At 38.8% G+C, this 23,224-nt stretch overlaps 1 protein-coding gene and 2 non-coding genes across 5 annotated transcripts; 2 read left to right on the top strand and 1 right to left on the bottom strand.

Annotated features, from left to right (window-relative positions):
- Positions 1–985: 985 nt before the first annotated feature.
- dennd3a (DENN/MADD domain containing 3a) lies at positions 986–21,298 on the bottom strand. Of its 3 annotated transcripts, XM_026300293.1 has the most exons (31): positions 21,118–21,298; positions 19,440–19,586; positions 17,849–17,948; positions 17,235–17,378; positions 17,004–17,139; positions 16,615–16,730; positions 16,403–16,533; positions 16,167–16,278; positions 15,895–16,014; positions 15,711–15,809; positions 15,473–15,592; positions 14,632–14,747; positions 14,284–14,439; positions 14,094–14,190; positions 13,892–13,995; positions 13,096–13,349; positions 12,859–13,018; positions 12,541–12,697; positions 12,133–12,355; positions 10,351–10,430; positions 9,935–10,114; positions 9,598–9,768; positions 8,494–8,623; positions 8,048–8,155; positions 6,384–6,481; positions 5,345–5,499; positions 4,863–4,929; positions 4,538–4,610; positions 4,338–4,453; positions 4,059–4,196; positions 986–3,919 (listed from the first exon to the last, which is right to left on the bottom strand). In XM_026300293.1, the coding sequence occupies exons 3-31, from the start codon at positions 17,927–17,929 to the stop codon at positions 3,725–3,727; spliced, it is 3,837 nt and encodes a 1,278-aa protein (XP_026156078.1). In that variant the 5' UTR covers positions 17,930–17,948; positions 19,440–19,586; positions 21,118–21,298; the 3' UTR covers positions 986–3,724. The 3 variants fall into 3 exon arrangements, with proteins under 3 accessions (XP_026156078.1, XP_026156077.1, XP_026156079.1); XM_026300292.1 differs by lacking the exon at positions 19,440–19,586; XM_026300294.1 differs by lacking the exon at positions 19,440–19,586 and having other exon boundaries at positions 13,096–13,301.
- Positions 21,299–22,034: 736 nt separating this feature from the next.
- On the top strand, positions 22,035–22,106 carry trnah-gug (transfer RNA histidin (anticodon GUG)). Its single transcript has one exon. It is a non-coding gene; the product is annotated as a tRNA-His (tRNA).
- Positions 22,107–22,332: 226 nt separating this feature from the next.
- Positions 22,333–22,404, top strand: trnah-gug (transfer RNA histidin (anticodon GUG)). Its single transcript has one exon. It is a non-coding gene; the product is annotated as a tRNA-His (tRNA).
- Positions 22,405–23,224: the final 820 nt, after the last annotated feature.

Here is a 23,224-nt window from a genome sequence, read left to right as displayed (position 1 = left end):
CGACTTCCGCCGACGTCACAGCACATTTGCATAAAGGAGGGAAGGGGGGGGGTGTACACAAAGAGGCACAGAGTTTTTTTTAACAGGGATACCGTAAGATCTGTGTTTGTGGTAAACATGTAGTGAAAAACCTTTTTAGGTCTTTCTACTTCACTTGAGTATGTCCATGTTGTCTTACCTTACACTTTATACATGATGAATCTGGCAGCTAATCATTAGTTACTTTTCAAATTAAGATTTGATATCCAAAAACATGCCAGGTGGTGGAGGATGTGTTCATTTCCTTTAGTTTAAATAAGTACAAACAGACTTAACTTAATCCAAGCACCCTGGTGCAACTTAGACCCAGAGCTGCTGACATACACTAAAGTCCAATAATATGCACCTCTGTCGACTGCATACCTCTGTCGATGTCCCTTATCTTCAAGTATAAAATCACGTCTGACTTGATCTACCTGCAGGCCAGGTCTTGTATGTTACACCTATAGTTTGTGTGTGTTACCTTTAAATTAGCAAGTATACCAACAAACGAAAATGAGGCAAAACTGATTTATAAAGGTTTATAGGCTGAAGGCTGAGAGTCTGTGTCTGGATTAGAGTCTCAAACTGTGTGAACAACAACAACAACAACAACAAAAAACAGTGAAAGGAATCAAAACTGGATTTTACACCACTGGGAAATAATCACATGACATTAGTTCATCTTTTGTTGCAACAGCCAGTTAAACAATAGAAATAAAGAATGTGTGCTGCATGTTGTTTATTGGCCAATACCACACCAGCCTTAATCCTGCTACAGTCAATAGTTCCCAACAAATGGACCATTTTCTTCTATTTGAATAATAAATGCTAAAAACTACAGCGACCGACTGTTTTTAAAACCACGGAGCTGTCAAATTCGTGAGCTGCTTTTAAATATTTAGTTTCATGACGACAACGGGACAGGGAAGTCAAAACGGACTGAAAAGCAAACTGAAATGTCATGTGGATGCCAGTTCTTCACTGACAACCAAACACACCTTTTTTTTTTTTAGTCTTTTGTTTTGTTCATTTTTCAGGTACCAGTTAAAATGTGCATACTTTCCAGCACTCAGATGTCAGATTTTAAATTGCACCATAAGCAGCAACTGTTTCTCTAAACTTTGCATACACACAAAATAGTGGATTAGAAGAAACTCACAGAAAACATGTTATCTTCCACTTCAACTGAGGCGTGGGTAGACTCGTACAGGGAGAGATTAACAGCTGGGTACAGCTTTATGGAACAAAACAATCCCATCACGTAGACACACACACACACACACACACACACATACACACACACACACACACACACTGGAAGAGAGTTTTCATGTAAAAACACCTTGACTGGTTCAAAAGGAAGATTGAGTGTTTTGCCTCAGAGACACTTGAGCAGGTTGGGCCCAGTCTGTCTTAGCTTTATGTTACTGAATATATATTCTTTACCACTATGCTTCCCAAGCAGGGGGAAGCTGTGTTTGCTGTGGAGCTGTATTTTATAGAGCTCAGTTACGTTTTTGTTTGAGTCCCTTTTTAAGCACAAATGCTGCTTCCATGATCTCAAATATTATTACGCTGCTTTTCTTTGTCACATACAAATGTTTCATTTAATATTTCTCTTCTAATGGCCTAAAAGAGGACACTGAAGTTGCTACCAACTATTCTAAAGGAATATTTTCACTATTATTTAAGTTCTAATATTTTATCAATTAGTCAAAAAATAATGAATGAAAAGAAAATAATCACTTGATGAAGTCCTGTTAACTGATATTGATACAGTAGATTGTGATTTATGAAACTGAAGTTTGTCCTCTCATGTCAATCTTGTCCCCACTTTAACCTGATATCAAATGGGGCCCTCTGCTGGTGAATGCAAAGAACAGCAACATGTAAAAATTTTAACTACATAAAATCTGTTAAATCGTTTTCTTACAGTATTTGTTTTAGGGATGGGCAAAACTCTAATGTCAGTGATGAGATTAAAAACCCTGTAAAATACCTGAATACCTGAAGTGACTGTATACAACACTGGTCTCTCACCATTTTGACTTTGCGATCCATTAAAGTCAATCAACACATGCTCATGACCAATCTTAATTTTTTTTTAGTTATGTATGAGCCACAATGCAAAAAGCAGCAATGTAAAAAATACAAAAACATATATGCAATTTTGTGCAGCAAAGAAAGTAACTTAGTAAAAATAAAGAAAACCTCATGAATTCCTTTAAAATGTACATTGACTTTGTTTACTGATGGTCCTCCAAAAAGACAATGAAAAAATATAGACCTATATAAACACAATGGCTTAGATGCATGGTCAACAGATTAGTTCAGAAATACAAATATCTATTATATTCATGTTCACCATTTATACATGGTGTAATAAATAATATGTAATAACAAAGGATGAACTAAAGCATTAAACCTCTAGTGACAGCATCTCCAAAATGTGAATGTAATATATTTATTGCAAGTGTATGTGACCCGAACTGATCTGTTTTTTTTTTTTAAAAATGAAATCACTGATGACTCACTGATTTTTTGTATTAAACAGTAAATATAAATAAACTTCATGACCTTCATATCATGTCCTTCATATATCAAAAACCAACAACAAGTCTGTCCTGTAAATATAAATTTCACTGTTATAATGATAACACCACATATGACTATAGATCGTAAATACATATTTAACATATACGGACCTTTTACTAGTCCTCTACCTGAACATTATAAACAACCAAATCTACCTGTTTAATATGCATAGGAAATTTTATAGCCAGGAATTTTGACTTGATTGTTTGCTGATTTTCTTGACTATGACCTTCACATCTTCAGTCAGTTTGTGTTAAAACCTAATACTTGGTAACAGATAAAACTGTTCTTGTAGGAAAATAAATAAAAGGAAAATGTAGAAACTTGGACTAACAGGTGAGGTAAGTGTGTGCCCTTACTAGTGTGGGATTAGTTTTGAGTTTTGTGCTCTTATTCGCTGAAAAATTCCAGTTGTTGCAGGATTAAACTTGTTTTTCTTCTGAAGCTCCTGAAACACACCTCGATGCAGGTCATACATCAGTGGAGCATAATGAGTTAATTTTCAAACCTCATCATCATGTATAACCTTTCTTCAGATTTCCTGCCACTCTCCACCTTACACTGTCCATTAAAGCATAACTTCCAGAAAAATAAACTATTACCAGGGCTTTCCCACAAAAATGGTGAAATTGTTTTCAGGGTAATTTGACTCTTTTGAACTGTAGAGATTTCCCTTAAAAACACAGTTGGAGGCCAGGCTCAGTCACATGCTGTTCCCACATAACACTAGTGTGATTAAACATAAAATAAAACAGGGTACTGCGTTAAATAAACATGGTATGACTGTACTATGAATACTAAAAATGTATAAACCTTCACTAAAGTGAAGCACTGTGGATTAAGAAAAAAAAATCCACTTTTCCCTTTTCACTCTTCATTCATCCTTCATGTTCCACAGAAATAATTAGTAAATCACCCTCTCATTGAAAGCAGGAGAAGCTGCTAAGTTGGTGACATAAATCCTTCATAACTGTAATGTAGAAGCAGGTTGAGGTGAGGTTTATGATTTCAATGCTGTTTTTCCTCACACAGTCTCAACCTGGGGTCCTTTACTAAGTCACAAGATGCCAACACATTGACTTTGTCCATTTTTAGTCAGTAAATCCTTCTACTCCACCTTCCAGATGGCGATCTTTCCATCATGTTTGCCAGCTCCACTGAGGACGTAGCGATCCTCGGCAGAGCAGAGTGCCATCACCCTGTCGTTGTGGCCTTGAAGCTCCTTCAGGACCTGGTGGCTCTCAGCGTCCAGGATGTAAATCTTCCCTTTGGTTAAACTGCGGCCCACACCACCGACCCACACCTGGAGAGAAAAGGGAGGATTTAAAATGAGGAAGATAATATGGCTCCATTTCATATCACTGGCAGGGTTGTAATGTATTTGTAGGGCGATTTTAAAGATTATGTGTTTTTGTGTCTGCTCATCAGCATTGAGTAATCACCTGATTTTTAACTTTAATCATGCAGTAACAGCCGCTGCAGTCCTGCAGAGTTGTGCGGTGAAATGGTTTGGTAGTATCCTTGGTATGCCAAATGTACACTTCTCCTGAGTCTGTGCACACAGTCCACAGCTCCTCCCTCTAATGTACACAAGCAAAAACACACCAAAGGAAACGTCTCACACTCAAATATATGTCACATGTGGTCACAGATAAAAAAAAAAAAAACATCTTACAGAAAGAGAGATAAACACAGTGCACAGAAAACTGTGTTTGTGGTACCTCAGATAACAGCAGTATGGAGCTGAAGCTGATTGTAGCTGTTTGTTGCTCTGGTAGTTTCAGACGATGTTTTAAGGAACCATTTCTCCACACTTCCATTATACTGTCCCTGGAGCCTGTAGAGAGACAGAGATTATTTGGTTTATACTTCCAACTCTTGCTTTCCCAGTTTGATGCTTTAACAAATATGGGAAACTTACAGCACCACAGTGTTCCAATAGAGCTGTGGATAGACTGCAGATAAGCGCAGGAAAGGCGAAACTGCCTCTTCACCTGAGACAGTAGGGTTAGTGAGAAACAGCACTGACAACTGTTCATCTGACAGTCAAACTTTAAACTAATAAACACATGAATAAAATCTGTGAACCTTTACTTCAAGATGACTTTATGACATTTCAACATTTTGAAACACTCTATATTATGATGCTTTTTCCAGTTATTGAGACAATTGTCTATTAAAAGCCCAAACCAATAAAATAATTGTTTTTCTTCCCCAGTGTAACAAAACACTGGTTTAAAACTCACCTGTAATGTTGAGACATCCCACACCATCACACTTCCCTCTGCACTGCAGGAGTACGCCACCTTCTGGCTGAGGAACAAAGGAAAACTAGTAGGAATTTTTCTTTTCCATGTACACTTGTACACTTTACCTGTCACTTTGATGACATAAATGATTTAGACACACATCTGCCACAGAGACTGAAGCTGTCTCTCAGTTCAGCTCAGTCAAATGCAATTTTATTTACTGGCAATAAAGTAAAGAAATAATATTACTAAAGTGTTGAGTAACAATACATTTAACTTAACATTTAAACCACACAAATCATTTATTCCCAATACATAGTTTCCTCTAATCAGAATCGACTCCTCAATCAAATGCATTATTTCCTGTGTAATATCAAGAATCACTGGTGTGTGTGTCACATACTGACACCCTGTGTGTGTGTGTGTCTGTGTGTCTGTGTGTGTGTGTGTGTGTGTGTGTGTGTGTGTGTGTGTGTTACCTGTATTTGTCTGTGTCCAGTGCCAGTCCAGTGACCTCTGCCCTGTGTTCAGTCAGCTGTCTGTTACAGACCATGGCTATCATGCTGATGATGTAGATAACTGAGTCCTCAGACCCCATCCAGATCTGGTCTTGGTGAACCTCCAGCATGCAATTCTGGAAAAAGAGAAACAGTATGACAACCTACTGATCAGGAATCATTAAAAACAATCATTAAGTGTTAGTTTGATTGTGGGTTAAACAGAAAATGCTGAGAGTTAAGTGTTTGAGGAAGTTCATTGTGCAATATCTAATGTCTCCACTAGGTGGTAACATTGCTGCGGCACACACCATCCCCATCGCCTCTAAACACATAAACATACAGCTGAGTGTCGAAAATTGTTTTCAATAACGTTGCGGAGAATCAGTTTAAAAAGAAATTGAATAGATTTAAAAATAGACATTAATTAAACCTTCTCCAAAAAATTTACAGTAATTTTCTCATCAGTTTCAATCAGCTTTTATGTTTTAGGTAACTACATTCATTCAATACACAACTTGGTAACACACGTGTACACGTGTACATGTGTGGTTTACATGTGTAAATATTGTGGTGGAGCCCAGCCACATATGTTCTGACTCACACACATATCTCATGTAGCTGTGACCAGCATATTTGGAGTTGAGGTCTGTGTTTAGCACAGCGCCTTAAAACTTTACACTGTTCCTCAAACTCATTAACCCAGAACACTCCCCAAAGAGCTTTAGGCACTCCCTGCCAGTTTTTATCATTCTGTTATGAAAGTCAATGTTTGCAAAGTAAATCATTCTGTGTGATTAATTGATGATATATCAAATAAAATGTTATCAAAATAAAAGTAACAAGTAAATGGGACTATAAAATTTGAAAAACCATTCAATGCCAACTTTTAGTACTAGATCTTTTTTGATTATTTGTGCTAATGGACATATTCAGTGTCTTTTTGTGTTTCCAGTATCTTGACTTGCATGTCTGCATTGTGGTGTTGTGTGTATCGGTATGCTGGGTACTGTTTTCTTACCAGTCTTGCATTTCCAACTTGACAGGTGTGTGTCAGGGACCAGCTTGAGGCATCAAACACCATCACCTTCCCCCTGCTCATAGAAACCCACAACTGACCTGAAACACACACACACACACACACACACACACACACACACACACACACACACACACACACACACACAGAGAATTGATCAGTTAATGCACAATCGCTTATCACAAACTTGTGACCTGCCAGTGTTTATTCATTCAGGAAGCAAAGAGGAAATGTGAATATTAAGCGAACTCAAGCTTATTATTAAATCTCTTTATGTGTGAATAAAGATTTTAAATCAAATTCATCATCTGTATTCAAGGACGCAGTAAAAACAACTCAATATCTGCACTCCGTAATCACAAACTAATTAGAAGTGTGTTTTCCCAGAGTAACAATGCAACAATTTGAATGGAAACACTTTTTTTTGCACTCTGACTCCACCCAGGCCTCACCCAACAGTCAGATTTCCTCCAACGTATTCACTGCTATTTAAAAGCACCAGTGATGGAAAAGGAAAATGAAACATCCTGTATTTCACATGCAGAGAAGCAGAGAGAGGGATGGTGGGACATGAGGGGAAGGAGAGTGCTTAGAGGAAACTTGACATAGAAAGTGAAAAAAACAGAGGGAACAGGGAGTAGAGAGGAGAAAGAGAGAAGGGGTGACAGAAGGAGGAGCGAGCTGGCCATGAGCCAGGAACTCAATTCAGTGACCTATATTCAAACTGCAGAGCGAGCAGCATCAGAGAGAGCCAGGGAGGGAGGATCTGAATAGCCAGATTTGTTCTTTTCACCAACAGAAATTCCAAAGAGCTGAGAGCTATAACAGAACTGAGCAGTGCCTGTGTATGTGTGGAGTATGAGTGTGCATAAGTGTGTTAGTGCTGGGGGTCAGTCTGTCACCAGCAGGGCATGTAAGTGGTCCCAGATGGTCTGTCCACTAAAGGCCATGCCTTTATAGCTCTTTGTAGGCATGTTTCCTTTCAGTCTTCCTGCCACATAGTGCGTGAGTCTGTCTGCCCCCTTCAATAAAAATCAAACGACTGTATACTAGTGCAGACAGCAAACACCTTTTGTGTTTTATGGTCAAATGCGATGACAGATTTCCAAACATGTGACACGTTAAAGGAATCATCAAAATAAAGCGTCTTTTTGAGCCATTACACACTTCCAGAACAACCTCAACCTTTAACAGATCATACAAGTCTCTGCTGAGATATTTTAATGATGGCAAAGGGAGAGAGCTAGTTAACCAGGGTGGTTTAAATATCTCATTGGTGTCCAAAGTTTCTAGTTTCACATCTCCCATCTGAAAGCTATCACTCTTTTGTCAGAGCAACCTTGAAGAGAGGTTTGTCTCATATCATATTTCTAAAGTTCTAGCAAACTTCCTTTTGTGCTTCATCTTTGACTCTTTTTATGTTTGAATGAAACATCTGTGGTCATCTGGTTATGTCTATTAGTCTGTTCCAGTGACTGAAACTGAAACTCTGGGTCTGAATTCCTTCGGTTCCTCCAAACAGCCAATTAAATCACATACTCTCACACTGACCAATCACAGACAGAGAGGAACCTGACATTGATGCTAAGAAGCCTGGAGCTACTGCTTGGTTACAGGACTCCCTCAGGAGTAATGGGTGTCTGTACCTGGTGTGTATAGAAGTACATCTACAGCCTGAGGTGCAGCGAGTTCCAGCGAGGGGTTAATTTTGTGCTTCAGCGTCTCCGCAGTTGTCTTGGGAACCATCATTGGGACTAGAGACACAAAAGAAGGAAATGACTAACGTTTACCAAGTCCTGCAGTCTCACCAACAATGCCAAGTCTCAAGGAAAACCTCCAAAAGCCTCTGATTAGTCAAATGATGCCAAACTAAAATTTACAGTGCTTTTAGCATTCAGCAACAAACCCACACAAAAATGGTTTTACACCAGATGTAAATCTTATAATATATTAGCCAGCAATGTCAACAAAAGCAAAGCAATTTTAGATTTCCTTCATTTATTTAATAGCAACTAACAAACAAACTGTAACCAAGAAAATTGTAAGAAACTAGAAAAACACCAACAATCCTTAGAATAGCATCATCCTCTACCTTCCATCTTGATGCGATCAAAGTGAGCCAGCTTAGAAGCAGCGTAGATGGCCTTGCTGCTCTGAAGGCTTCCCACTACTGCATCCATTAACAAGGCATTGGTCAGAGCCTGCTGCATGTACTGGGGGTCCTGGAGAAAATTACGTCCATTTATAATTACTATATGTACAAGAAATCAAAAACTGATTTGTATGGCTGCAACAAACTATTTTAATTTACTATTCTAATGATTATTTTTCAGAATAATCTATTAAATTTTCACCTAAAAAAAAAACAAAACATTAAAATACATTATTTCGTAAAATACAAAATACATTAAAAAATATTCATTTTAATTTCCCAGAGGTCAAGGTTGTCTTCCAATTATTTGTTTCACACAAGCAACAGTAAAAGAACAGTATTCCATTATTATAATATATGACAAAGAAAAGCATCAAACGGACACATCTGAGAACAAAACCATCAAATGGTTGTTATTTGTCCTTAAAAAATACTCAAATGATTAATGATTATTAACTGTTTTTAAAAAGGAAACATAGAGCAGGGCATTGTAAGAGATTAACACTGGCACAGATATACTTTTGAATCTAACGAGACATTAAAGAGACCATGCTACAACTTAAAGAAAGCTTGATTTTGTTCTCTGATGCTTAGCCCCTTTGTCAGGCAGGCTGGATGTAAATCTACTCTCATAATGTTACTGTAAATGACTCAACAGACGGGAAATAAGGGGAACTGAGAGACCATATGAAATGTAAATGAGGGAAACAAGTCTAACAATCAGAGCTAAAAAAGAAAGAAGTGACAGACGGAGGTGATACAATGACATCACCTGGTTTTACAAAGGAAATTTTCTGACTTAGTTCACTGGTTTGTGTTTATGCCCATGAAATTTCATCCACACCTATGAAGGTCACAGGAGTTCACATGCACAGATTAAAAAATACCAAGATAAAGACAAGATATGACTAACAGAGACACATGATAACCAACCAAAACCATCTTCCCCACTCCCCATTTACTGTACTTTTCCATTTCACCCCTTCTCCCACACACATTTATACCTCATACTGGCACACACACTTCCCTAAGTTACAACTTTACCTTGTGTTGGTCAGCCATGTTGCGCCCTGCCCACATCTCTTTCACCATCAGGCTCCAGAGTTCAGTCTCTGTTTTCAGATTGGCCTCGAATACCTCTTTCCTTCCCAGAACACGCAGCTTCAGACTGGGGATTCGCAGGAGCAGGAAGGGAGCTGAGGACACCTTCACCTCCTAAAGGGACAGAGATTAAGAATCAAAATACTGTGACCCTGATGCTTTGACCGTATCTTCCCAGGTTTTTCATCACTTTCCGCTGCTTAGTTTCATCGTGTTTGTAAAGACGCAGAAAAGCCCACACAAGGGTAATCGCAACTCATAGTCTTTCCTTTAGTCTCACCTCTAAATCTCGGTACTGTGCCACCTCTACATATCCTGGTCGTCCATCGGTCAGCAGGAAGAGCCGACGTTGAGTCATGGCAATCTTCCCCACACCGCGGCTTGTCTTGACCGAGGAGGACAACTTGAAGACGCACTCACTGGGCTCGATGTGCTCCAAAACAGATGTAGGCAGACACACCTGAAAAAAAAAAAAAAAAAAAAAAAAAAATCACCTAAATACGAGATAATATATAAAAAAAATTTGTGGTGCAATTTTGCAAAGCTCAAGGTCAAATACTCCAACATATTCAGTTTAATTTCCTTTATGAGAAAAAAAACAATCAAATCTTCATATTTGAGAAGCTGGAATCAGCAAATGCTTCAGTTATAATAGCTGCAAATAGAGAAATATCTGAACATGTAATTTACACAGACCTCCTGTGCTTCAGCCTCAGTCTCCTTCCAGATGGTGTAAAACACTCTGAACAATTCTGGACCAACTTGCTTCTGATGCCCTGCAACACATGCAAACTCAAAATTAGGATAATTTGAGGATTTGCTATGTTACTTTGTCAGATGAGTTCTGACACTTTTTAAACTTTATTTTAATTTTCATTTAGCCACAAATTATAACACAGCCTTTATAGAAACACTCAGTTTATCTCTCTCTCACACACACACACACATACACAAAAGACTAACTTCTTCCCCATTCGGAGCAGCCAGCATGCCTGCAGAGTGACTGGTTGGGAGTTAATGTCCTTAGTGTATTACAACAATGACCACATACAGTACAAAGTCTGTGCACTCCCCCTCACCCAACAACAATCAAGAAAAAAACAGGGCAGTCTGTTCCATCCCACTTAAAAGATCCATCTCGGTGTCTCGACCATGGAAACAATGACTGAAGTTGAATTAGCAGATTGTTGGATAACTTTAAAAAAAAAAGGGGACAGGGTGTGGTGTTTCTCAGAAAAACTACTCCCATCAGTGAAACTCTCTGATTTACAGCCCTTCTGTTGTTACACTAGCTTCTCTACTTTTCCAAATATGATCCAGAAATTAGCCCCATCTGCTGCCTAGCAAAGGTTATAATAGCCACTTATAAAACTGCAAACCAGCCACTGGACGACCTCTGGTCAGATATACGTCTGAAACAGTGCCTGTCCAGCCAATGAGGTTGTGGCATCTATAGTTTACATTGTAGATGCAAATAGGATGGGATGGGGGAGTGATACAGAAATAGAGAAAATTGACTTCAATAAAAATACTGTTCACCTGTGTCTTACTCTTTATTGCGCCAAAGAAATACAGAATAATACTGTGAGGTTCAACACTGACCCAGTTTGTATCTCTTTCTTGGCCAGAGGAGGGTAAGAAGACTCACTACACCCAACAGGACACAGAACTAAAGTTCCAATAACATAATGTGGAGCAAGATATGGTTTCACTCCAAATGTCTTTCCTGCTTTCCAGCTCACACTCAACTCAAACCCCACCTTCTGAAGAAGTACCTCACCTCCCCCTCTCCCAACTTTTTTCCTTCCGTACATCCTCATCTTAGAGCTTACTTCTCGTATAACATCATTAATCACAGGAATGTTGTCAGATCACTGCAGCTCGCATGCTGACGGGAACTACTTGTTACCATCTGCTTGTGCTGTTTATAATCTAGGAAGTGAAGCTCATGTTATAGCTGTAGTTAGTGTATCTTGATGGTTGGTATCTTGGTTTAGTTTTAATCTAAATCTCTAAAATATTAATCGAATTATGTCACTGATGAAAGCATAGCTACGTGACAGGAAAAAAATTGACTAAAGTCATTCTGATCAAGACAAGTAACTCAAAACTACCTGCAGCCACGCGCTAAGTGCTACTAAATGACCCCAGTTAGTTACAACACCAAACAAACCGGTATGACAAACTCTCTTTCTTCAAGAAGCAGTGAGGTAATGATTAACCAGTGTCCTAGAGAAAGGAAATAGGAGGAGTAAAGCAGAATGTTAATGTGCATGGGTGTGTAAGTCTGAGCAGAGGCACTGAAAACACAACACCCTGAAGTTTCATTAGAACGAAAGAGCCTGACACAGGCTCAAAATTATATTTATGTTTATTGGATTTTACTGTATATTTCATACTTTCACAGAAAGCACACATATATAAACAAATGTATATGGGTGTAGAATACGTATATATGTAGTACACTACAACACTTACCTACAGTTAGAGCATCAAATAGTCTGTGAATGGTTCCTTGATCTTTTACGATGCCGGATTCTTGGACACATTTCACAAACTCCTCCAGCTGCATGTATTTCTTCGGCAATTGGAAGCGCTTCACACCATCTTGCTCCTGACTGTTGCCATGGCATGCACGTTCCCGCTCCTGGTCCCTCCTGACACGACTGATGAGCCGTTTGAGCTCAGGTCGCTTGTCTGCCTGTGGAGAGATATTGACAATATTATCACAGGGCTTATTAACATGGTAAACCTCGTTGGATTGATTATAGAATGATCTATTATCAGTAACTTCAGCTTTCATATCCCGATACAGCTTAAAGTTTGAGAATTGAGTCACAGACAACATACTAATACAGGAAGTACCACTAAGAATCCGTTACTGACCTCTAACCTTTCAAATTCCAGCAGGGAGTCAACTAACAACTTAACCATCTGAGTGGGGAAGATATCTGAGTCTGTCTTATAGAGACTCTGGAAGTCCTCCAATGCATCCAGATGCCTGTTTGACACAATGTTTACCAAACCACGCAGGTAGTGGTACCTAGACAAAGAAACAGATGGACTGGGTTAGGTAAGGATCAGTTGGTTTTTTTGAGATACACATATGCCATGTGGAAGTTTTTGGTCTCTATCAAAGATCTACAGCAAGAAAATTGGTTATTTTAATTTTTATCCACTGAGTATTCTTTGTCCTCACAGCACCTGGCCAGCAGAGCAGATTCATCTGGCAGTGTAGCATTAATAGCCTTCCCCAGTGAAGCCACCATGTCAGAATAATAGTTGTGGACATAATGATAGGCCAAAGGAGGGGGAAAGTCTGGGAGATGGAAAATCTTCACAGCTTTCAGAGGACTCTTCAACCCTGGAAGGAGACAAATTGATATATTAACAGATTCTTAAATGACTCTATACACCCCCTTTTTCTCCATTAGTACTGACCAATATCAGGAATTGTCCTTCTAAGGGAGGCTGGTCTGTTGAGGCTGATGGCAGTCATTGTATCATTGGCAGATTGCTGAAGATTAGGCATGCTAGCTCCCAGCCTCTTACTCAGTCTGTCATTTGGGCTGGTGTAGCTGATGAGGCCAGTCTTGGCCAGGTCAGACATGGGAGGACGCCGAGGGGACTCTGTCATTCCACGACTCCTGCAGGAAGGAGGGCAAGAAGCCAGAGTGTGAGGCTGGGTTTGATGCCTTCAATGGGGGAAAGAGGTTTTAAGTGGGTAAAGATTTGGTCCATGTCAGTTTTTATATTGTAATGACATACAGGCAATATCATTTAATTTATGGGGTAGATATCAAGTGGGGGTAGATATTATTATGGGGTAATGCTGCACAATAAAGCTAGATGATGATGAATTTTTATTCATTTACATGATTATAACTATAAGGAACACCAATGCAATATGATGTGAAGGAAACACGATTCAGTGATAAGTGTTAAAGGTGAAGTTTAATCTAGTTATGGCCAACATGAGAAAGAAAACATAGGGATGTTGATGTTTCCTTCTTTCTCCAAGTGTTAATCACTCTCTCATAACACACACGCATGGAAATCTAAGAAGTCAGAAAACTAATTGAAAGCTATCATTTAGGGTTCTAGGGTGGAACTAACAATTTTTTATTACCAATAAAACTTCCATTTGCCTTCGCCAGTTCATTATTTTGTGTTATTCAAACACAGTGCTACTTGCTGACCTCAATCTCTTAGTTATGGTATCATACCACCATCATACCTGTGTACTTTGTTATTCATCTTTTGCTCCATGCGGCTATAAGTATCATGTTTCCTGTTCAGCCTGTCACGCAGGAATGAGTGGAAGATATGAGTTTCTAACACCTGGGAATAACAACAACAAAGAGAAATATGCCACACAGAGAGTCAGAGTAAGTGTGTATTTATACAATATGTCTATGTATGAAAATATGTGAGTGTACCTTCTTGTAAAATGCCTGATCTGCTGGCTCCCTTGTCCTGAGAAACTCCTCACTGTTAAAAACTCTGTGTTCATGGTTTAGAAAGTCCTGGACGCCACTTAAAAAAATGACAAACAAGTACAAATGATGAGGATATAGTAACATCTTACAACCTGATTCCTGGGGACCACATGGTTTCACAAAACCCTACCTGAAGATGTTCACCACCAATTCCAGGGTGATGTTTTGTATCTGTGTGTTAAGTCTTCTCTGCCAGTCTCTGCGCTGGCTTCGCAGGGCATTAGCATCAGTGCCCGCTCCAAGGTGACACAGCTCCAAGTCATAATGAAGCTGGAGACACTTTGCTCTGCATTCACGCACGCATGCACACCCACACCCACACACAGATAAGAGTATGTAAGAATTGTGTCACCCAGTATATTTTAGTAGAGCAATTGTGCAACAACACAGAAAGCTCTATTTCATACTGCCATTTAATTCCATAGAAAAAAGCACCACAGTTAAACAATTTATAGTGTGATGCATGTGTGAGTGTTACCTCGAAATAAAACTCTCAGCGGCAGACAGAGGGATAGCTGGTAGGTCAGTGGTTTCAGAACATGACAACTGTATAATGCCATCATCAACATTCACTAGGATTATGTCCTCTGTCTCCTATACACAAATATAAACACACACACCATTATTGTTGATACAATGGGTACAATTCATTACAGTCTGACTGTCCCCTGCCGTGACTAACAAACAGCTACCATTAAATATGTGAAGTGAGTGTGTGTGAGATACTGAATAAAGATGTGCTTGTTAAATACTGTAAGTCAGCTCAAAAAAAAACAACAATTAATTACACACATTTGAATTACACAATACTGATTTACATAACACTTATTTAGTCTCTGTGGGAGGCAGCCAAACAATACAGGGCAGAGATAAAGCACTATTTGTTCATACATGAGTTCCACTGGTCCTAACTATTGCTGTATGTACAGTAACAATCAGTTCTGTTCATGCTATAGTCTTCAGCTTTTCTAATATCTTTCAGTTCATCTGTGATTCACTCATTGAAGAGCGCGGCATATTCCCTTCTATAGTTTTTGGGCAACCACAATATCAACCATATGTCAACAAGCTTCTGATGAACTGTTTCACGTGCACTGAGGCTTACAGTTATTATCAGCTGCTGGAAGACATCACAATGGCTGGTTTATGGTCTGTAAAGCTCCTATAATTCCTGCATCAACTAAGATATTGTACCTGACGATTAGCCAGATTTGTCAACATAATGTGACACACAGCAAAGAAAACTAGATGGTAATCCTTGATCACAATAAAAACTGATTCTGCAGTTTGAGAGGAGAGAGTGACACTGGGTTACTTACTGCAGCAACCTCTTCAAAATGACTGACATGACAGCCCATCAGGAAGGCAGTAGGAGCCATGAGGAAATCCAGCATTCCTCTAGCCAAGACAGGAACATAGGGCTGCTGCCAGGAAAGAGGCTGAAGGAGAACAGAATACAGATAAAACAGAAGGACAAGGCGACACTGAACAAAGTTTGAGGGAAAAAAAAAACACCACTGTAAAGCATTTATAAAACATGCCATTCATCACACTGACCTGCAGGTACAGCAGCAAACTCTCTGCAACCAGCGTGAGTCTGGCCCAGTCTGATGAGAAGAAGGCCAGCCTCTGTTCTTGGAGGAGGCAGGATAGCAACTGGAGGGAGAAAGACCAAGGTATGTTAAGTGTGTACGTTAAGACTTTCTATGCTTTCGCTAGTAGGTTCTGGGTTCTGCATTACCTGGAGCAGGGCTGTGTGCGTGAAACAGAGGAAAGGTAGATGCAGATCAATGTCAATAAGAGGGTTGTCCTGATTCTCCCTGGATGGAAGAACTACCTGAAGAGGACGGAGGCTGAAGGACTAACACAGAAACACACACACACACACACACACACATTACTGTGAGTAGAATGAGGATTAAAGAAAAAAAGACAGATAGGTTAAGATAGATAGACAGAGGAGGCTTGACAGAGGGAGGAGAAACAAGAGAAGTAACCAAAGTTTTTTCTGACCACATGTAGTTGTCCAGGGGGTGGTAAGGGCACCAGTGACAGTTTGGCTGAAAACTCCTTGATTGTCTCCTCAAAGTCAGCTTGTCTTGCAGTCCGCAACTGGGCTAGGAGACTGAAAGGATGAAAGTACAGCAGAAAACAAAGTAGGAGATAAGCGGTTACATTTGTCTGTAAAACAAGATGCTTAACTAAGGACAGATTATTCATCAGCTCGATATGTTAATAGAAATTATTACCATGACAAGCAGTCTCTCAGTGCATTGTAGTAGGGGAACTTGGAAATGACACACACAGCAAAGGGCGCAAAGAGGCGAGACTTTGATGAGTTCCACCTGTGGCCATTCTGCACAACACCTTCCAGACAGGACTGACAGAGCAGGCAGCTGATGAGAAACTGTCTGCATTTACAGCATTCAATATGTTTTTCTGTTGAAGTGTATGTTTGTACCTGAACAGCTCTGTAGAACTGCACAACTACTCCATGGGTTCGGTTACCAAACAGGTCAGTAAAAACCAGGAAGTGATAACTGTCTTGTCTCTGCTCACTGGCTAACTGAAGACCGCCTATGAAAAAACAAGAAGTCTCAAGATATGCCAATGAACAAAGCAGAGCCAGATTTAGATCAGAGCCACATTTAGATCATGTGCGATGTACAGAAAGTACCAGTAATAGCGCTCACATCTAAATGGGATGTTTATAAAATATCTTACTGGACAAATGTGAAACTGAAAATACTGCTCCTCATGATCTTTTAAAAAAAAGAGTACTGCAATGTCCCATCAGCATTAGAAAACTAGAACAGCGTTAATCTAGGTCACAAAGGAAATAAGCAATACCAGGGAAACAAAGCTGTGGCAATGCAATGAGGTCCAGGTCCTTTGGAACACTGATGTCCTCTGTGCCTGTGGACACTTCAGTACGACTGACTGTATCTCCGTTAGATACTGGCTTTGCAGGACGATCTCGCCTTTTCTGCAAAGAAACACAAAAATAAGTGATTTGCAATTTATATCTAAGGAAGGAAACTACAGTCTTAAAGTTGATATTTCAAATCATTTTTTTAAAACCTTCTTGATGAAGCTCCTCCTCTTCTGGACACGGCTGAAAGCAGGACCAATAGCCTGGCTTGAGTTGGTCCCTTTGAAAACAAAGGGTGGAGCATGGACCTGTAGCACCTCAGCCTCCACAGGAGAGTGGTCAATTAACTTACTCTGCAACACAGTTAGCGTGTCATGCACCCATTAACACCTATTGAAAAACCTATAATACATCTTAATAAATTGCTTTTCAAAGTATATAACTCTGTTACTTTTAGAAAAAATATTACATTGTTACTAAGCTGTGAGGAATGAAGCTTAGTTTTGTATATTTAAACCATTACTAAAAATTAAGACACTTCTGCTATTTTCACACATAAACTCTTTTAGAACATGTTTTTTTTTGTCCTTTTGTAAATCAAAAAGGACAGAAAATAAAGATTGTGTAAACTAGGTTTGCTAAAGTTGCATCACTGCTTCTTATAATTCAGAAACAACTCATCCTGAGCAATAATCCAGACAAGGAGTGCCTCTGGAAGCATGCAAAGTTTATGTGCTGCTAATTTGTTCTTACATACGAGAGACTATTTCAATTTGACAGCATGCGCTTGATTTCTCGAGTCTTTGTGTATGTGCATATACACCTGGAATATATCTTGAAGTTTATCGCTGGGGACTCCGACCACTACACATGCCTCCAGGAGTCCAGACGGGAGCTCAGCCATCACACCCAAGCACACACTACTAGAGATACACACACAGAATGTGCATTTAGAGGAGACATTACACATTTGAGCAATACAACATTTCATGATAACTGCTGGATTACAGAAATTTGTCAACCGTTGTTCTCTTTTATACCTCAGGACTTTCCCTTTAGTGTCTCTGCAACTGTTTTATAGCAAAACTGGATATAAAGAACTTTTGAATAGCTGTAGTTGAGATATTTCATTTATTGGATAAACCACGAACAGACATTTTCATCAGCCTATTTTATCTAGACAGTTTGTCTTTCTCAGACTGTATAAGTCCAGATACAGTATTGAAAGACGATAATTAGGCCAATATTTTAACATAAAATTAAATCAACTGTCACAAAATGACGAAACTGGCAGAATAGGCTGCGGTAAAGTTTTTTGCATTTCAAAGTTTGACTGACTCACAACAGATTCCCAAACTAGATGCTGATCTCATCTGAATTATAGTATACCAAATGACAAAACTCAAGCTTGAGCAACCTAATTTATAAGAATATAACATTTACTGAATAAAACCCAGCAGAATCTTGTTGTGTGTGCTGTGTAATACCTTACAATCAGAGACTGATACACACACATACACACATCTCTCTAACCACAACTTCCTCCAGATGCAAGCCAACATACATACACAACATCATGTGTGTACACTAAAGAGACACATACATATCTAACTCACATGCATACATACATACACACAGACAGACACACACACACACACACACACACACACAAAGCAGATGTTAGGGTTTGGTAACAAGTATGGCAAACCAGTTTTGTCAACAGCATCAAAACCGCAGATGTGGAAAGAAACCAAGTGTCTGTAACAATAGTTGACAGTAAATAAAGACAAACATAGTAAAGCGACACTTTGTCAGCAAGCCCTTGAAAAGAAATGCTATATTCCTAAAAACCAACTAACTTTTTGACTTTTATTATCTATTTTCATAGTGGACAGCCCTGTCAGATGAGCTCATGTGCTCCTTCATCACCAGCAATACTCATGTTCTTGTGGTCTTTTTTGGGGCTGCAGCTATAATTCTCATTATCGATTAATCTGCACACTATTTCCTGATTTAGCTTGTAAATTATTTTTAAAAATCGTTAAAAGAATCAAGAACCATTTAATTTTGGGGAATTGTGCTTTAAATAACTAACATCTGACTAATTAGTTTGTCGACTAACTGCTTAAGCTTTAGTTTTTTTTAAATTGATTTGTTTTAAAATATATTTGAAAGGATTCTTAGGTCAGGTCCCTTAGTCTTGCTTATCATCAGCACAGAACACAGTTTTAAGTCCTTATCAAACAACTAATGTACCTACCAACCTACCTTCCTATATGTCTATCAAACAATTAAACCACTGACTTACAATAGTTGAAATTAAACACAAACAACAGCAATCCTCTGTTTCTTTCTCTTTAATATCTTTTCTCACCTCTCAGGTTCTCTTGCTTTTTTAAAAAAATGCTTCTTACCTGCTTTTCAATTACGTTGGCTTTCTTCTTTTGATCCCAAGCTGAATTTTCTTGTTTTCTCTCCTTACTTATGTGCACCTCTGACATGCTTGCTTGCTTTCTTGCTCTCAGTCTTCAGGCCATTCCGGCCTCTGACTAACTACCTCGCTGTGTCATGGAAACAAACACACACACTAAAGTCATTTACTCTTGAAAACCCCTAATTTTGTGAATCCAGTCTGCATTTGTGTGTGTGTGCGTCCAACAGTGAAGCAGTTTTTTTTTTTTTTTTTTCACAAATACAAACTGGCAGGAGTCTTTTGCTGGCACACAAATACACTGACAGTTAATAAAATGCAGATGTCATGTATGAGATACTGGAACAGATGGAAAAAGAAAGGAAAATCAAAAAGAAGCTTTTACTTTTTGTATTCTTCTTAAAAAAAGAGAAAAGTTTAAAATAGCACGTTTTTTTTCACCAAAACACGCTGAGTGGAATACTTTTACTGTCAATGTTCAGTCCACACAGGAAGTATTTGGAAAGTTCCTTTTCGGTCAATAACTTTTTTTAAGACCAGTTGCTTTTGCCAAACTAGCTGCTTGTGATATTGTTTTGCTTTTGCTTTTTGCCTCATTTTCATTTTCTTCACTTGCATCGTTATCTCTTTACCCCTCATGCTGACAGACATCTCCATCTGCTCCAGTGCAAACAGCAACTCTCCATCAGCTCTGATGAACCAAATACAAAAATGTCTAACTGTCTATATATGATCAGCTTAGACTGTACCTAACAACAGGTTGAGACTTGAGTAGAGACTGCACCACTGAGGAGATAAAGATAAGATTAAGAAGAACCTTTATTTGTCCCATAGCAGGGAAATTCACATAGTAAGAGGAGTAAGTAAGGCATAAAGTAAAAAACAGGAGCAGAATAGAAAACGCTAAAAAGAAATTTACAACAAAAAAATATACTAAAAATGGAAAAAATATAAGAAGTAAAGTGCATACTGCCCGGAACCTTTAACCAACAAGTTGGTTTCATATTTTGCAGAGAAGAAGCTGCTTTTTTGGCCAAAAGCAATTTCACCAAGTAGCTGCTGGCATCATATATTTTAAGAGATAGGAGGACAAAATAGAAGTGGATACAATAAGACTCACAGTATAAAGTGGTTTTATATAAGATTTACTTGTTCTGGGACAGTTCTGAGTATGTTTATAACCCCACAACACTGTTTCTAACTCGGAAATGGGCATTGTCTGAGGAACAACAAATGTTTCACTGACTCTACTGGCTTACTGTTATTTATAATTTCTGTTATTCATATACAGCTCAAGGTTCTTGAAACAGACCTTTACTATTTTGCAAGACACTGTGCCACAAAATCATTTGCTATGGAGCAGATTGTGAGGAGCCGCGCGTGTTTTATGGTTTATTGAGCACTTCTGGGACACATGACGGGGTGAACCCTTAGTTGGCACCTGCCAGCGTTTATGAGGTTTTGACTAATCCAGTCATGTCTTGAACCTGCTGACAAAGTAAATGCTAACTCCAGATGTTCGTTACAAAAAGAGAGCACAGCGACGTGGCTGTCCCCGATAGTATTGTTAATAAAAACACGGCGTTAACGTAAAGATAGTAAACGGACCATGGACCGGTCGAGCTAGACTGTTGACACAGCAAAGTTAAATCCAGACTGACCTTATATTACTCGATCATTTCCAATGGCAGACGGTTGAGTTAGCCTGTCGCGGTTAGCTAACTCCAGGTCGCTGTCATAACAGTGTAAACGATGCAGTGATCACTTCAACACTGACTGTAGCTTTTACAGCCTGCTGTGATTCGCACAGACTGTTTGCCCGCTAGTCTCTGTCAAACTCGGTTCACTTCCAATTCTTGTATGTCGAATTTCAAAATAAAAGCTGTTTAAAAAAATTGCGGAGGCAGCGGTAAAATGTCCAATTGCGCCATCTACGGTGTGTTTGCTGTACTGCTATACAACAAATATAGAAATGGAAAAGTAATAGAAATTGCTCATTATAAACAGGCCACGGAGTAAGTGTTATGTCTTCTGTGCACAGCTGTTTATGATTGTTTGATATTATGGTTGTTAAAATAAAAATATTGTGGTTTTGTTGGTTTACCAGTTTATAATCTGTGCATTTCTATTACTATCTATTTTCTGGAAAGTATACAGAAAGTCTCTTTATATCAGGTCTCTGTTCCTCAGTGTTTTTTTTTGTTTGTTTGTTTTTTGAAACAAATATTGATCTAAAACCTGAAACATGCTTACATTGCTAAGCGTATACACGTTACTGCTTAGCTTATCTACATTACTGTCCCAGGATCTACTGCATGCTTTTATAGATGTATATATATATATATATATAAGTACTCAGTCTGCTGGAATCTCTGCACACATAGGTCTACACGTATTATATTCACCTGCAAGGTTCAAAACCTATCTGGTTATTACTAAATGACACTATAGTGTTAATTAACCACTTTGTGTTTGTTTTTTGCTGCTACATACACATACATGATTTACGACCTCCATAGTTTATAGTATCTCACAGGGTATTTCTATGTCTGACAATACAAGCCAGTGCGGACAGTCAGCCGTGATCGTATAGTGGTTAGTACTCTGCGTTGTGGCCGCAGCAACCCCGGTTCGAATCCGGGTCACGGCAGACACGTGACAATTTTCAGTGAATGAAATAGAAGTTCACTAAACTAGACTTAATGTGGCTACAGATCGAGCAACAGATTTTTATTAAGGATCGTTATAGACCTACTATCCACATCTTTTCAACTATAGGATAACTGTCATTCATATATTTTGAGGTTTACATAAATAAAAATTTGTAGTGATGTGCTTGAGTGTTTACCTTAACAAAACCACAGTTCTCCTGACCAGCCGTGATCGTATAGTGGTTAGTACTCTGCGTTGTGGCCGCAGCAACCCCGGTTCGAACCCGGTTCACGGCAGCTTAACACCAACAAGAAATGTTTTCTTCAACGTCGTAGTTGTCTGCTACATGGTGAAAGGAAGAAAGACGTACATTCAGCTGCTGACCCTGAGTAGATATGCTACACCTCTGTAACTAATGCTGTTCAAATATCAAATGCAATGATATGCAATGAATGACCACATCATACCTGTCAACACTGGGATTTGAAAATAAGGGAAGTCCAACTGCAGCCTCCAACACTGAACTTCACAATGAACTCATGTGGGATGATCTGAATACTTTCAGTCCAGTGGTTGATTTACTTGTATTTATTTACATTTTAAAAGCTCATTTCATCTTCATTTGGGATCACAAGGGCCGAACGGCACAGTGCCCCCAGAGCGTGGCTGGATTACTGAACAGGTCTACTGGGCGTAGGTCCAGGGTCCCAAGGGTTCAGGGGGCCCCTACATTGGTGTAAACCAATGTGGTCTGTTAACCTTACTATTGGATGGTCCATCTCACTTTACAATTGGCTCAAAGCAACTACATACAAAAGGATTTTATCCATAGTTGAAGCACACACAATAGCACACATACTGTCCACTATTTCAAAACTAAATAGGAGAAAATTTAAATAAATAGGTATATAACTATTATATATCATTTCAGCAGTAGTCAAGCACATTTTAACAGATTGCTAATACAAAATCTGAAATTTAGTTTAATAAGTTAAATTGATTCAGTTAAACCATAGTTTTTTACCTAACTGCATACATACTATATATATCAATATGATCACAGTTGATAATACGAGAATTTTCTCTAATATGAATAAAACTGATATTCCCATATAA

The sequence above is a fragment of the Mastacembelus armatus genome, chromosome 11 (genome assembly GCF_900324485.2).
Source record: "Mastacembelus armatus chromosome 11, fMasArm1.2, whole genome shotgun sequence".
Lineage (NCBI taxonomy): Eukaryota > Metazoa > Chordata > Actinopteri > Synbranchiformes > Mastacembelidae > Mastacembelus > Mastacembelus armatus.
Note: the sequence above shows the minus strand (reverse complement) of the source record. Positions and strands in the feature narration are given on the sequence as shown.

What these genes read in the sequence shown, in the direction of transcription:
- dennd3a (XM_026300293.1), bottom strand. Translation starts at nt 17,929, where the DNA reads ATGGCTGAGCTCCCGTCTGGACTCCTGGAGGCATGTGTAGTGGTCGGA. An exon ending in AACTTCAAGATATATTCCAG is followed by an intron (nt 17,379 to 17,848) that starts GTGTATATGCAC and finishes ACTGTGTTGCAG; the next exon opens with AGTAAGTTAATTGACCACTC. An exon ending in GGGATGTCTCAACATTACAG is followed by an intron (nt 4,611 to 4,862) that starts GTGAGTTTTAAA and finishes CTACTGTCTCAG; the next exon opens with GTGAAGAGGCAGTTTCGCCT.